Source organism: Vidua macroura, chromosome 26 (genome assembly GCF_024509145.1).
Source record: "Vidua macroura isolate BioBank_ID:100142 chromosome 26, ASM2450914v1, whole genome shotgun sequence".
Taxonomy (NCBI): Eukaryota; Metazoa; Chordata; class Aves; order Passeriformes; family Viduidae; genus Vidua; species Vidua macroura.
The window spans coordinates 3,593,643-3,608,821 of record NC_071596.1 but is presented as its reverse complement, the minus strand read 5'-3'; the positions used below and the strand labels follow the sequence as shown (position 1 = coordinate 3,608,821).

Genomic DNA, 15,179 nt, shown 5'->3' with positions numbered 1-15,179 from the left:
TTTGGTCACAACTGGCTGCTCCTTTCCTGTGCTGAGGGGGCTCCTCAGTGGGCAGAGCCCATCCCTGGCCCTGGCAGTGGTGGGGAGCAGGAGCCAGGAGCACAGTGTGGGCACAGAGTGGAGCAGCCTCGGGCTCCGTGGGTGTGGGGGGGAGGAGAGGCTGGCGCTGGAGGAAGTGGTTTTTGAAGGAAATGAGATGTGAGCACTCAGCGCCTGCCTTATCGGTCTGGCTGCCTGCCAGCACTGCCGTGGGCAAGCAGGGCTGCTCCCAAGAGCCCAGGGCTGGCAAGGGCTGTGGTGTGGCAGCTGCTCTGGGCTCCTGTCCCCAGCCACAGCTCACCACAGGCACCACAGAGCAGTGCTGGAGCTGGGGCTGCCATGGCAGGCCAGCAGCCACACCTCTGCCACGCTGGGAGCGTCCTCCCCTGTGCTGCTGGCCAAAAACAGCCGCACAGGACACCCTTCAGAGCCCAGCCCTTGGCACAGCTGGCAGCACTGGCTGGCAAAGATCCCTGCTCAGAACTGGCCCAGCCCTTCTTTTGTTCCTTTTTATTAGTAAGGGATTGAAAACATAGTTAAATACATTTCTTTACTGATAATTTACAGCTGTTTCTGCAGCAGAAAGTGGGTGCCATTAAGTCAGTAGCAGTAATTCAGGAGACACACTCTCAGGCTTTGTTCAGCTCCCAGTGCAGCCAGCCTGAGAGACAGACAGGGCCCAGGATGTCCAGCCCAGCCCTTGCCCAGCCTCAGGAGATGCCAGGCTACACCCAGCCCTCACCTCCAGCCTCCTGCAGGAGCAGGGGCAGGAGAATGGGGCTGGGGCCGGGGCCTTGGTTTGGTGTCTGAAAGCAGTGGAGGAGGAGGAAAAGTAGAGTTGCAGGAGGGCAGGTCCAGCACTGGACGCTTCTGTGAGCCATGGTGGCTTTGGGCAAGGTGTGTCCCCTTTCCTGATGGTGACAGGAGTCAGTAAACCACCTCATACACTGTGGCCTTCTTGTCACCAGAGCCCGTAACGATGAATTTGTCGTTGACAGAGATGTCGCAGCTCAGGACTGACGAGGACTCCTTAGACTGTGAGTGAGAGGGCAGGAGGTGAGAGCAGGGCTGGAGCCACCGTGATGCCCCTGCACAAATGCCTCAGCCCACCTGGAAGATGCTGGCTCCGTAGGGCGCCCGCCAGGCGTTGAGCAGGTTGTCCTTCCCCGTGCTCACAAACCATTTCCCTGGGACAGGAGACAAAATGTCAATAGCAGGGCCACCATTCATGGGAGGTGAGCTTGGGGGAATAAAGCACAGGGATAAATCTGAGGCTGTCCACAGCCCAGGCAGAAAAAACAGCTCTTGCCTACCACAGGAGGCGAATTTGAGAGAGAGGACACAGCTCTCGTGGAGGTGCAGCTGGTACTTGTCGGGTTTGGTGACGTGCAGGATCTCCACGTTGCTGCTCTCCATGCCCACCGCCAGCCACTCTCCCATGGGGCAGTAGCCCAGGGAGAAGATCTGAGGGGACAGACAGGCTCACACAGTGGCCCAGCAGGTCCCAGCTGGCCCCAGGGTGCTGCCACAGGGCTCCAGCCCTACCTGGGAGCTGAAGTCGTGCTGCTGCAGCTGCCGCCCCTCCCGCAGGTCCCAGCAGCGCACGGTGTTGTCCAGCCCCCCTGTCCACAGCTTGGTGCCATAGTTAGAGATGTCAATGCAGCTGGCACCATCCGTGTGGCCTTGAAACTGCCTGGGAAAGAGGGGGATGGGGAGGGCGAGGGCACAACTGTCAGGTCAGCCAGCACCCTGTGAGCCAGCATCTCCCCCTGTGCCTGCCCTACAGCCCCTGCCCCAGCCTCACCTCACCATCGTCTGGTTCTGCAGGTCCCACACCACGATGTTGCCGTCGCTGCAGCAGGAGAAGCAGACTTTGGCGTCGGGGCTGATGGCCAGGGCGTAGCAGGCAGGGGCAGAGGAGGTGAGCTCAGCCTTGATGCGGGGCGTGGGGGCTGCCAGGTCCCAGATGGACAGGGTGCTGGCCTCCCCCCCCACGATCAGGCTGCGGCCGTCGGGGAGCAGCTTGCAGGAACGGATGTAGTTGTCACGGTTCTGTGACAGGCAACGGGGCAAGGCAAGGAGGACATGATGAGCACACAGGGGCTGGCAGGAGACACTTCTCCCACTGCAGAGGTGTCCCCTCCACTGGAGCAGGGGCACATTGCCCTTCCCAGCCCCAGCCCAAAGGCATTTCTGCTCCTCTTCCTCCTCCTCCTCCTGTTCCTCATCCTCACCAGGCAGTCCAGCTGAGCCACGGCCGTCTTGGTGCCCGGCTGCCCCACGTCCCAGACCTTGACACAGCCCTTGCCCCCGGTGTAGACGTGCCGCGTGGAGTTGCTGATGGTGACAGCACAGACCACCTCGCCGTGGGTCAGGGTGTGCAGCTGCCGCGCGTGCCGGGGGATGCCGGAGCCGATGAGGGCGTCGGGGGGGAAAGGCACCGGCTGCATCTGCCCGTCGGCGCTGACGTGGAAGGAGTAGGCACTGGAAGGGAGCAGAGCAGTGAGAAGCAGAGCAGTGAGAAGCAGAGCAGAGCAGTGAGAAGCAGAGCAGAATCCTGCATGGACAGCAGCCGGTGCCACGTGGGTCCAACCAGGCAGTGTGGTTTGGAGTCAGAGGACATGGAAGGAGAAGGCACTAGAAGGGAGCAGAGGAGAGCCCTGAACAACCCCTGTGTGATGCCCAAGGGCAGGAGGTGACCTCCCCGTTAGCCACACTCAAGCCAATGTGGAAGGTGCCCAAGCCAATGTGGAAGGTGCCCAAGCCAATGTGGAAGGTGACCAAGCCAAGGTGGAAGGTGCCCGTTGTGCCCTGGCTAATGAGGGGTTTAATTACCCAGCTCCTGCCAGCAATGAAAGGGCAGCGCTGGACTCAGGATTGGAGAGCAGCTCCCCCTCAGCCCAGCCCTGCCCTGGGTGAGCCCTTGGGAGGGAGATGCTCCCAGCACCCACCCCAGCCCCTTGCCCTCGCCCTCCCTGCAGCCCCAGCGTGTGCAGCCACTTACGGCTTCCCTCCAGGGATGGTGGAGAGCGAAGAGGAGAGGGTGGAAGCCCTCAGGTGAGGGTGTGACTCAAACGCCACCTGCACAAAGCAAAGGGCACATGAGGAGCAGAGCAGAGGACACCAAAGCTGGGCTCAGGCCTTTCCCTGCACACCCTGGGACCAGGCTGGCCTGGCTCTATGCAATCTCCCTGCTCGCTGTGCCCTCCCATGCAGTGACAAAGGCCAAAACGGCTTCCCACAGACACCAGTGGTACCAGCAGAGGCTTCTCTGAGCACACTAAAGCCACCAGCCCCCCATCCCAGCCTGGAAAGGAGCCCTTCCTATGGCTGCATCCCCGGCTCCAGCCCCAGAGGCTGCTCAGGGACAGGCAGCAGAGCCGGCACTTGGTGACTTACCACGGGGGAGCGGCCGTAGAGCAGCGCGCTGCTGGCCTGGGGCACTGAGAGCTGGATGCCCACGTAGAGGCCGGGGGCTGGGAGCTCCCCGCTGAGGGCGGCGTGGGGCACCATCCCCAGGGAGGACGAGTAGGGGCTGGAGGAGCTCAGGGGGCTGCGGAGAGCTGCACGAGGAGAGAGCCGCGTCTTGGCCCTGGCGTCACCCGGGGGAGAGGGGCACCTGGTGACTGCACAGCCACCCCCTCCGGCCCCCACAGCCAAGCCCTGAAGCACCGAGCTTCGTGCAGCCCCTCCCAAATGACAATTCGTCAGAGAAAAACAGATTAAACCCCCGCTCTGCCCCAGCCACTCAGCAGGTCCCAGCCCAGCAGGCGCGTGGCAATGGCAGAGGGGCTCCTGTTGGCCACGGTTCATAGCTCTGATCTTGTGGAGCCAAACGGCCCTGCCAGCTCTGCTGGTGGCAGACAGGGTCCTGCCTCCCTCCCTCCCTCCCTCCCTGCCCCACGGCGCTGTCAGAGCAGAGCAGCCCCCGTGCTGTCCCTGGACACTCACTGACGGTGTCGGTGCTGGGGGCCTTGGCCGGGGGTGGCCGGAGTGGGACGGCCGAGCTGGGCCCGGGGCCAGGCGTGAGGGAGTCACGGGGTGGTGAGGAAGAGGAGGGCTTGGAGGTGGGAGCGCTGGCCACTGAGTCGGTCTGTGCAGCAGAGGAAAGAAGAGCAGCTTCAGCTGTGGGACCAGAGCCCGGGCCAGCAGCCTCCACACCTTGCAGGGTGGAAGGAGCTCCTGGATGGAGCTGGGCAAGGACTGGCCATCCCAGCCCTGATCCCCTCTCCTCTCCTTTGCCCCTCGCATGTCCCCGCTCTCCCCACAGCTGCAAATGCCCCACGCAAGCTTTGGGTCACCCCAAACTGCCCCAACCCTGCAGTGCCCACCAGCACGAGACCCCACGGACACATCTGCTGCTCCCTCAAGCAGAACTCCTCCTGCATGGCAGGGGCACCCCCATGCCCAGCCTGGGACCAAGAGGATGCCTGGCATGAACTGGCCTCTCCAATCCCCACAGCTATTTCATTCCCTGCTTTTTTTTTTTTTCTTCCCCTGCCTCTCCTATTTCTTCTGCTTTTTTTCTGTCTGGGGATTTTGTCGACACCAGCAAAGAAAAAAAAAAAAAAAAAAATTAATAACAGAGAAAAGCTACGTGCTGTGCTGGCAGATTGCTCAGGGCGCTTTGTCTGCTCTAATCCGATTGTGCCGGGGAGCTGCTGCTCGCTGCTGCCCACAGCCCCCAGCTGGCTCCTGACCCCAGATGGGGGGACATATCACTTGGTCCCTGTGGTGGCTGGGAGGCCAAGGAGTGGCAGAAACATCCCTCCCCCTTCCCACATGCTGATGTTTCAATCTGAGCACTGGACTGGTGCTTGGCAAGGAAGAAGGAAAAAAAAAAAAAACACAGAAGCAAAAAAAAAAAAAAAAAAAAAAAAAGAAGAAGAAGAAGGAAAAATCAATTGCTATGAGCAGCTCTGGGGAATCCTGCAGGCAGGCGGGTGGAGAACACTGCAGAGCCTGTGCTCTGCCCAGCAGCACTTACCCTACCCCGAGGGCACAGACCTCTGCCCCAGGGTGGGGGTGCCAGTGGGCACAGCCCCCCGGCGTTTCTCTCTGGCCGTATGTGGCCATTTCAGACTGGCCACACAGAGAAATTCACGGCCGTGCTGCCGGCCCTACCCGCAGCGCAGGGGCTCCTCACCGGGCTCTGCTGCTTGGGCTGGCCGGGCGCGGCGCTGCCGCTGGACGCGGGGCTCCCGGGCAGCTCCCGGCAGGACGGAGCCGGGCGGCGGCTGGGCGAGCGGCCGGGGCTGCCGGGCTCCGAGGGCGGGTCCTGGGGGGAGAACAGCTCTGTGGGAAGCAGGAACCCCTCTGTGTAGGAGGGCAGGATGGCAGAGAGGCTGGGGAGCCACCACCGCCAGTCCTCTCTGCCTGAATGAGGAGCATCCCCTCTGCTCCCCTGGATGAGGAACGGCCTCGGTTTTTCTCTTTGAACAAAGTGAGAGGTGACAGCAGGTTCAGAGGACACTGGTGGCCACAGATGCCTTCACAAGGAGGGATGGGGATCAGCACACATGAGGAGCTGAGACAGGGCTGCCATTTCAGAGGCAAGGCCACCCCTCAGCTCTTGCACTCCCGTTCAACCAGGTCTGTGACTTTTTATCAGCACAATGAGTAGCTTTCATAAGTGGCATTTTCTGCAGAAATTCCTCCTGATCTTCCTTTCAGGGCTTGTATTCTCTTAGGAAGTGACACGAGTAAAAAAAGACCTCATATCTTTCTCTCCCCTCTGTCTTCTAGGAAAGGAACAAGCATGTCCCCACAAACATCTTCTCTACCAAGAACAGTGGTGGCTGGGGTCAGGTTCTGTCTGGTGTGCCTCAGTCAGGAAAGGCTGTACCAGAAGCATGTGGCACTTCCATTGCAGAAGACTGGAATTCAGTGAATGCCTGGCACTGAGGTGAGTTAAAGTCGAGGCTGCTCGAGGGCCAGGCAGGGCAGGACGTGGGCTCCAGGCCTGGGGCTGGCAGGGCCAGGGTGTGCCACGAGGCTCCTGCCACCTCCACCCATAGGAGCTGCCAGCAGCAAGCCCAGCTCCACGGAGCTCTCATCCCAGCTTATCAGCCTCCCCATATGGGATGCTGCAGCAGAGGGGCTGAAAGGGGATTGAGAAGCAGAGCCAAGCCTGTGGCTGGCAAAGCTGAGCCCTGGCTGGCACAGCCTTCCCAGAGCAGTGGGAGTGGAATCAGTCTTGGCTGGCACAACACACTGGAGCAGGGCTGGCACGTGTCCTGCCTGGCCACTGCTGCCCAGCAGCAACGAGCTGGACAAAGCTGGGGAGCCAGAGTCCTAAACCAAACAACTGCAGCTTGAGCAGGATGACTTGCCAGGCTCCAAGGGCTTACCTCATCCACCACCAGGTTGTAGTCACTCTTGTCTCCATCGCTGTCCTGCGAGGAGGGAGAAATCCAGAAGGGCTCAGTCAGGACAGGGAGATGCTGGACCAGGCTCTGTGTTCTGCCCCAGGACCCCAGAGGGACCCATTTTCTCCTGTACATCACTCCCTGGGCTGACACCAACCATGTCCTGCAGGCAGCGACCCAGCCCTCGGGCTGAGGGGCCTCCCTGGAGCTCCTCATTTGGTTTGTTCTTGCTCACAGGACACCAGCCCTGTGCAGCAGGGTGGGCACAGAGCTCCCCAGCCACCTCCCCAGCCCAGCCCTGCCAGCCCCAGCCCTTGGGGCACTCACAGAATGCCCAGGCAGCTCCTTCTCCTCCCGCTTCCTCTTCAGCCCCGTGCGCTCCTCGTCCTGCAGGCTCTCGGCGGGGGAAGAAGAAACGCTCTGAGGCAGAGGGAGAGGAAGGTGTGAGAGCCACTGTGAGGGCAGGCAGCCACCCCTCAGCTCTCAGTGGGGCCAGGCCCTGCTCCATGACCACCTCCATCGTACCAAAGCATTTTCCTGGCTGCTGGGAAGGACCCCAAAATCCCAAAACCCAGAGCCAAGCAAGGGAGACCCACCCCTGCAGAGACAAGGAGCCAGGGTGGAGCAGAAATCCCCACTGGAGCCGTGTTTACTTCACCTCAACCCTGCCACGAGGCTTGGGAAGCAGAATGGAGCCAAGCAGGCAGAACAGCCCTCCCCCAGATGCTGCTGGCAGCTGCAGGGGTGTCACACATCCCCTGGCATCCCCACACTGGTGACAATGCAGCCAGAAGGTGACAGAGATGCCCCGTGCCAGGGCTCCCTGCAGCTGACTGCTCCCAGCACGGGCACATCAGCAGCTCTGACACTGAGCCAGGGGCAGAAAGGGCCATCCCTGTCCCCCAGCCCTCTCTGGAGGAGGTGCCTGGGCAGTCAGGGCATCACAGACACCTCCTCTCCTACAGATCAATGCCTACAATTTCCCAGTGGAGATCATTAACCCTTCCTTCCCCTGCCTGTACCCTGGATTCTGCAGAGCTACTGTGGAGCCTGGGAAGGGAGTCACAGCTCTGGGACTGGGGGGGATCCTAAAAGGGAGGGGGCAGCCAAGGACTGCAGAGGGGCTGAGAGCTCAGAGACCTGTTCAGAATGATTCCTAAACTGGAAGCTCCTTGAAAAGGACAGAGCTGGTTATTTTGGGAGCAGCCCTTGATCTTTAGCTCCTTGCATCAGCAAAGACTGAATCGAGGTGGCCCAGAACCTTCAGTTACAAAACCCTGATGCAGACACAGCCCACCCAGGCCAGCAAAGCTCACCCAGCAGCCCCATCCCTTCCCAGGAGCCAGTGGCCAGCTTGGAGCACACTGGAGATGCCATCAGGGCCAGCTGAGGCCACTTGCCTGTCACAACTTACCCGGCTTGGGGTGTGCTCTGGAGCCAGGCAGCAGCAGGGAGAGCATCCCAGGTCCGTGTCAGAGCAGAGGGGAGGACAGGGAGAGGTTGTTAGTGCCAAGCCTGTGCCCCACAAACCCAGGCAGGAAGGAGAGAGGGGCACAGCAGGAAACAGCAGGACAAGGTTTAGAAAACAAACAAATAAAAAAATCACCCCTGCTTTCCCACTTTGCCCACCTGAAGTGTGGATTCTCTGCTGTCAGCACTTTGGTGCTCCTCAGAGAAGCAGGGGAATCTCTATCCACCCACCTCCTTCCAAGAACTTATCCCAGCTCTGGAATCCCTTCCCTAGACATGACAACAGGTCCAAAGGCACCAGGAGGGAAGAGCTGGCCAGCCAGCTGAGATCCCCTGAATCACACCCATCCTATTTCCTTAGGAAGCCGTGCCTTAAAGCCCTGCTTGGAAACTCTGAGGCTTTTGTACATGCACAGCAAAGCAGGTCCACTTCCCTGAGCCCAGGGAAGGAGTGCCAGGCATTTACTGCAAATCCAAGCACAGGGTTGTGGGCTGGGCTTCAGCAACCTTCCCTGGCTGATTTTTGCTCCTAAAGATCCACCAGCATTTAGAGAGAACGAGTCCAGGTCCCTGCTGGCAAAAAGAGGCAGGCAGGGATGGGAAGCTGAGGGATTCTTGTAGGCACTGCTCCAGGGCCGTGGTCTGGAGTGGGACCAGATGCCTGCCATCAGCCCTGTGCACCCCTGGCTCACACCAGCTCTGGCTAACTATGGCAGAGCACTGAGGATTAACCCCAGACAGATGGAGCATTTCAACCTTTTTTTTTTTTTTTTTTTTTTTTAAATAAGGAATGGCCCTCACCAAGGCCAGATACCCAGGCTGAGAGAAGTTCTGGCTGGAGGCACAGGCTGCCTGGGCTCTGAGGGTTAAGCAGGCTCAGCACAGCACAGCCTGCTTTTATTCTCTCTCTCTCTGGACTTTGTTTTCCTCCTTTGTGGAAGCCATCCTTAAAGAAACACGGGCAGGATTTGAGCTGCAGACAGCTGTGTGCAGGGGGGCAGAGCTGCCACCGACAGCTTCCTGCTGCTCTTTTCACCACCTTGAAATGCTACAGGCCAAACCAGACCATGAGAACCTGCAGCAAACCCCACCCAGTGCCTGGCTTTGCTGCTGCTCTTGGGTCCTGACCCAAGTGCATTTCAGTCAGCACCTTCCCCAGGGGAGTCTGCAGGGAAACATCACTCCTGCTAAATCTGGCTGCCTGTTCCTAGCCCACAGAGCTGCCCAGAGCCTCTCTCCTTGTCCCAGCCTCCTCTCAGCACAACCACTCCATGCCTGTGCTCTGAAAAGGTGACTTGAGCTCAGAGCAGCTCCTTTGTGCTGCCCTTGAGCAGCAACAGGCCACGAGCAGAGCTGGGCAGAGTTACCAATTTGGCCCAGGCCTGCCAGCAGCATTCAGAGCACTGATTTAACGATGATTAAATATTGATGATGTTTGTAAGGCACTCACTGATCCTGACAGGAGGAGGCACCCATCTGGACTAGGAATTAGTGTAATTTACACGGCACAACACACGCAATGAGGCTCTGCTTCCTAAATTCCTTGCCCCAGGCTTGTGGCTGTCACAGTTTCTACCAAGGGCTTGCAACAGGATGTTCCTTAAAAGTCTCATCTTCAAGTATCAGATCTTTACTTGGTGTAAAAAGAGAGGATTTCTTTGTGGTGAGGACCTCCCAGCTGCCTCATGGAGGGGGGGGACCCTCATGCACTGGAAACACCCAGGGGAGCAGGGAGAGCTCTGTGTGTGCACAAACACTTGCCCAGGGCCAGGGCTGCACACACAGCATCACTGCAGAGCAGCAGTTCCCGGGTCACAAGCAGAGCCAGCCTCCTGGGGCTGCAGGCATTCCATGAGCTGGATTTGCCATCCCGGGGGATGCAGCAGCCAGGAGCCTCAGCAAAGAGGCAGAGCAGGCAGCAGGAACCCTGCACACGCTGCCCAGCCTTTAAAGGGTTAACCCAGCTGTGCTTCTTCCCCTTACCTCTGTTCTCCCCATCCTGGGCCACTCTGTCCTCCTTGGTGGCCAGCTGAACCTGTGCCATCAGTGCCCCCGAGAGGGCCAGGAGCCCCGAGGTGCCGCTGGCCCCGCTCAGGCTAGGGGGCTGCATGCTGGAGGGGTGGGGTGCCAGCGGGAGGGGGGATGCGTGCTGGGAGAGGTGCTGAAGCTGCTGCTGCTGAAAGAGAAAGAGCAAATGGTCCTGGATGTGGAGGAGGCAGCCGCAGCCAAGGCCGGGCCCTCCCCTCCCTCCCCTCCCCTCCCTCCCCTCCCCGCGGGATGCGAAGCGCGGTGGGATGAGACAGGGACGGGATGGGGAGGGGGCAGCAGAGCTGCGGGGGCTGCACAGGCTGGGTCACACCCCTGCCCCTTCCCCCCGGGGCTGTGTGGGCTCTGAGGGTTCAGCAGGCTCAGCACAGCCTCTTTTATTCTCTCTCTGGACTTTGTTTTCCTCCTGTGCCCCCTTCCACCCACTGCCCCATCCACCCGCGAGTCCCTCCCTGCTGCAGGCAGGAGCCCAAGCCAAGGCTGTGCCCTGCTCTGCCCAGGGGGTGTCCCACAGGGCACCCAACACCTTCAGGACACCGTGGCAAACCCCTTCACCACAATGGGTGTATCAAACTAGTAAAAACCCTTAAATGGTAAAAAATGGGTTTATCAAACTAGTAAAAACCCTTAAATGGTAAAAAATGGGTGTATCAAACTAGTAAAAACCCTTAAATTGTAAAAAATGGGTGTATCAAACTAGTAAAAACCCTTAAATTGTAAAAAATGGGTGTATCAAACTAGTAAAAACCCTTCAATGATAAAAAATGGGTGTATCAACATAGTAAAAAACCCTGGCCTCCCCCATCACTGCCTGAACCCCCAGGCAGGAGAGAGTCTTTGCCCACAGCCAGGCAGTGCAACTCACCCCAACGATGCTGTTGAGCTCGCCCATGGTCACCTGCTTGGCCCGTTCCACTGCCTGCAGGACCTGCTGCTGGTGCTGGGGAGGAAGAGCACAGGGTGCTGACACCCTGCTCCTGCCTGGAGGGAGCACTTGGCTCCACACTGCCCCACCCACCCCTGCACAGCCCCTTCTCCCACCCCTCCAGCCCAGGCACGGAGGTTTTCTTCCCCAAAATGTTCAGGCTGGACTTTGATTCGCCCCTTCCCAAGAAGCCAGAGCGATCTGATGCACACCCCCTGCCTCCTCCTTACCTCCTGCGTCAGGAAGGGAATAATCTGGGCACAAATGGCACTCAGCCTCTTGACAATCTCTGCCTGAAAGAGGAAGCACGTATCAGCAGGTATCACCAGAGATCACCCATCCTGTCGCCCTCCAGCATCCTGCAAACACTCAGCCTCGGCGGAGGAGTTAAACTCTCCCCACCCACGCCCTCTTGGCGGAAATTCTCCTGCTGCCTCTGCATCCCTGCTGGGATTTCCCGAGCTGCTGCCAAGGAAGGGCTCTGCCCAGGGCTGCTGGACCCCCTTAGGCTGCCAGGCACATGGGAGGGAACCCACGCCTAAATCCCTGCGTGGCCCCAGGCCAAGGCAAGCTCCAAGCTGTCAGTCCTTTCGCAGCCCAGCTGGCTTTGCTCAGCCCAAACCCATCCTGGCTTTGCGGGCAGGGACGGAGGGGAGCGGAGCTGCAGGCACTGGCAGTGGGCCCTTCCCTGTGCCTTCCCTTCCCAAACATCCAACTCAAAGCCAGGGCAGAGCAAGCAGGATGCAGAACTGCACAGATTCAGCGCTCTCGGCATCGCATCAGCAAATCCCACGAGGCTCTGCTGGTCGTACCTGTCCTGTCCTGGAGCAGGGACTCCACTCCCATCCCCATCAAGCCGTGGGACACTCCCCCTGCTCCTTCAGAGGCACAAAGCACCCCCAGACCTGCCTCTGCCCACAGGGGAATGCAGAAAACCCGGAGCATCCCCTGAGGAGAGGCTCTGTGGCTGCAGACAAACCCACAGCGTTCCCACCCAGGGCAAGCGGCACTTCCGAGGAAAGGGGCTGCGACTTCCAGCCCAGCCTCTCCAAGAGAAAACCCACATCTCCTGGGGAAAATTGGATTCCCCCCCTGCTGTAAATCCAGCCCGGGACTGGCTGCTCTGAAGGGTTTTATCAGCTCAGGTTTCTGACAATCCCTGCCGGTGTTGCAGAGGTCAAACCAGGCTGGGAGCCAAGGGAGAACAAAGGGAACATTTTACCTGCTGTGCCCCACACCCACCAGCACCTTGTGCTCACCTGCAGGTCCCAGCTGCTCTCTCAGCCACTGCCACAGAGCCAGAGACCCCCTCATGCCCAGGCTCCCACTCCTCACCCACTTGGCCACCACCTCGTGGGCAGAGTCCCCGGCCCCACGGGGCTTGGGCCACCCCTGGCTCCCAGTGCCACTGGATTTTGGGGCGTGTAAAGGTGGCAGGAATGTGCTCGTGGTCCCCAGCACGCTCCCTGCTAACAAAAGGAGCAAACTCGGAGGGGCTGAGCCAGCTGGAGGGATATGGCAGTTGACTTGCCACTTTGTCAGGCATTGGTCCAAACTAATTTCCCTGGCAGAGAGCCCACGATGACTAGATTGATAAATCTGAAGAGGGAAAGCAAATTAACGCTGGAACAAAAGGGGAACCAGGGAAGGGTGAAAACACTCCTCTGGCTTTGGGAAAGGAAAAGGGGATTAAGAAAAAAAGAAAAGAATGACAATCCATTTGCCTCTGGGCTCTAGCTCCTGCTGTTTCCTCCACAGCCCTCCTTCAAGTGGGGCCCCAGGGAAGCACTGCAGGGAGGCACCAGGGCTCACAGCAGGGCTCTGAGTGGTTCTCTTTGGGATGGGGAACTCAATAACACATCCTGACAACTGCTGGATCCCTTTGCAAGCCAGTCCCTCGCACAGAGCTGTGTCACATCTCCCGTGCCACAGGGCTCAAGGGAGATCATTTTCCAACAAAGTCTCCAACCCTGGCCTCTTCCCCACCCTCCCCTGCTGCTGTCCCAGCCCTCCCTGCACTTACCTGCTTGTGCATTTCAATGTTCAGGCCGTAGGACATCTCGTAGTACTGAGAGGGAAACCACAAGACAGCCTGGTTAGGAGCTGTCCAGAGCAACTGGCCCAGGAGCAGCCTGGGGTTTGGCTGGCTCCAGCCCACGAGGAATGGCTGGCACAGTGTGCCAGGAGCCAGGACAAGGCAGGGAGCACGGACAGGCTGTTAACACCTGCAATTTGTTTAAGCCAGGGGAAGCCAGTCCTGCTGCCCCCCCCCAGATCCCGTCCTGGCTCATCCCACCCCATTTGGAACCTGTTACAGGTTTCACCCTTCAGCAGCCACCAGTGACTCTGCCAGGGGTGCTGACCCCAATCCCCCACACCTGGGCAGAAAAGGGCACCAGAGGACCTGCTTTCCTCCAGCAAAGCCTGCTCCAAGGGTAGCAATGCACCTCTGGAAATCCCCGAGCCCCTAGGATGTGGGGAGGGATCCCAGCTGATGGGTGAGAGGAACATGCCCTGCAGTATCAACACCCAGCCTCACAGACAGGGCTGTATTCACCCCCGGGATGGGCTTTGCCCAAATTCACATCTTTTTGCCTCTTGGATGGTGTCACTTGGGTTCCCCCTTTCCCCAGAGGGGCCAGTAAGGTCAGATGCTGAAGGAGAAGGAGCTGCTCTGCTGTCCCCATCCTCTTTCCTTCCTCCCAGCAGCTCCCCTGCTCCTGGCAGGCTCTGGCTGGTGCCCAGGTCAGTCTGTCTTGGGGCCTGTTAACCCTTCATTGGCAACTGTGGAGGGCTCCTGCCCTGCTCCTTCCCCTTCCACCCAAACCACGAGCCTTGGAGCATCAGTTCTTAAATATCCACCCCTCGGGAGAGAGAGAAGGGGAGGAGTCGGGAGCTCTCTCATAAGGCCAGACAGAAAAAGGTAAAAAAAACCAAGAAAAACCAAAACAAAATAAAAAACCGAAACCAAAAAAAAAAAAAAAAAAAAAAGACAAAACCTATGGCAGGATTCCCGGGCTCAAGCAGCACTGAGCACCAAGAGCCAGCGTTGCTAGAAATGGTGATTAACTCCTTCCTCCCTCCCATCTCCCCAGCCCCAAGGTCAGCACTGGGCAGAGCAGGGCTGAGAGGAGCCCCAGCACCCAGATCTGTGTGAGGGCAGCAGCCCAGGGGGACAGCCCTTCGGGGGGGCAGGGGGACACGGCAGGGCCAGCTCACCATGACATAATGTCTCTGCATCTCTGTCTTCTCGCTCACCAGCTTCTCACATTCCAGCTTCAGGCTGCAAAGGGAAGCCACGGCTTCCATGCACGCACCTGCAGCTCCTGCCCCGTCCCTGGGGCAAGCTCAGCACATCTCCTGCGAGCCCCCGCGGGCTCCCGGGACTGCGGGGGTGTCACACACCCTCCCTGGGGCACCTGCACCCCACGGCTGTGCTGTGCACACACCTGTAGCACCCACCCAGGGCTCTGTGCCCTCCCTGCCCCTACACCCCGCTCAGCCAGAGGAAATGCGGCTGCTCCCCCCCTTGGGACCCCCGCTCAGGACCTGGCGCCCCGACTGTCGGTTTCACGCTGCCCCTCAGCCCAAACCCCTCTCCCCTCCCCTCCCTCCCCCAGGCTCCTTTTCTCCACCGCCTCATTCCCCACTTTCCTCCCTGCTGGAGCGCTCCAGCCTCCCTCGTCCCACCACAGCTCAGCCCCAGGCGCTCCCTCCATCCCGACCCCGTCCCCATCGCCCCCCGCCCCACCTGTGGTACTGCGCCTGCAGGAACTGAAATTCCTCCTTGATGCGGTCGCAGATTTCCAGCACCGAGAACTTGAAGGGCTGCCCGGGCTGCAGCGGAGAGACAGCCCGGCTGGAGGCTGCGGCTCGGTCCCGCGGCCCGGCCCGGCCCCGCCGCCCCCGCGGCACTTACCGGGTGCCGTCCCTGCGGGAACATCCTGAGCGCCCGGCCCGGCCCCCCCCGCTGCCCCCGGGCGCTGCTGCCCGCCCCTCCCGGGGCACGGGGGTGCCTCGGCTGGGCGGGGAGCCGGGGTCTCGCCGAGCGGCTCCGCCGGGGCGCGGGCGCCGGTCCCGGGGTCTCCGCTCGCCCCCGGCGGGGCCGGGGCGGGGCGGGGGCGGCCCCGGTGGGGGGGGGGAGCGGCCGCCCGGCCCCGCACGCCCCGGCCGCCCGCGCCCGCTTAAGGAGGCGCGCTCCCGCGGGGCTCGGGACAGCGCGAGCGCGGCACCGGAGCTCCTGCGATGCCGGAGACCGGGGGGAGCCCGGAGAAGGCGCCGGCCCTGGAGCCGCCGCTGCTGTCCCGAACGGAGCCGCTCGGGAGGCGCCC

General features: G+C 60.3%; 1 protein-coding gene across 7 annotated transcripts; it reads right to left on the bottom strand.

The window, feature by feature from the left end:
• Positions 1-534: 534 nt before the first annotated feature.
• On the bottom strand, positions 535-14,929 carry TLE2 (TLE family member 2, transcriptional corepressor). Of its 7 annotated transcripts, none has more exons than XM_053999737.1 (20): positions 14,768-14,926; positions 14,600-14,685; positions 14,068-14,131; positions 12,872-12,916; positions 11,079-11,141; positions 10,789-10,863; positions 9,861-10,077; positions 7,822-7,838; positions 6,735-6,827; positions 6,390-6,434; positions 5,186-5,317; positions 3,991-4,132; positions 3,439-3,602; positions 3,044-3,120; positions 2,274-2,523; positions 1,849-2,091; positions 1,585-1,728; positions 1,353-1,503; positions 1,150-1,226; positions 535-1,074 (listed from the first exon to the last, which is right to left on the bottom strand). In XM_053999737.1, exons 1-20 carry the CDS (start codon positions 14,789-14,791, stop codon positions 967-969), a joined length of 2,217 nt encoding a protein of 738 aa, XP_053855712.1. In that variant the 5' UTR covers positions 14,792-14,926; the 3' UTR covers positions 535-966. The 7 variants fall into 7 exon arrangements, 6 of the variants coding, with proteins under 6 accessions (XP_053855712.1, XP_053855711.1, XP_053855713.1 ...); XM_053999736.1 differs by having other exon boundaries at positions 1,585-1,732; positions 1,844-2,091; positions 14,768-14,925; XM_053999738.1 differs by having other exon boundaries at positions 1,585-1,732; positions 1,844-2,091; positions 9,861-10,053; positions 14,768-14,925.
• Between the last annotated feature and the right edge of the window lie 250 nt (positions 14,930-15,179).

Excerpts from the sequence above, each read along its gene's own strand:
- TLE2 (XM_053999736.1), bottom strand. The coding sequence starts at position 14,791 with ATGTTCCCGCAGGGACGGCACCCG. Across the intron at positions 2,092-2,273 it reads TGGCTCAGCTGGACTGCCTG|AACCGTGACAACTACATCCG; the intron begins GTGAGGATGAGG and ends TGCCTGTCACAG. Across the intron at positions 1,504-1,584 it reads AGCACGACTTCAGCTCCCAG|ATCTTCTCCCTGGGCTACTG; the intron begins GTAGGGCTGGAG and ends CTGTCCCCTCAG.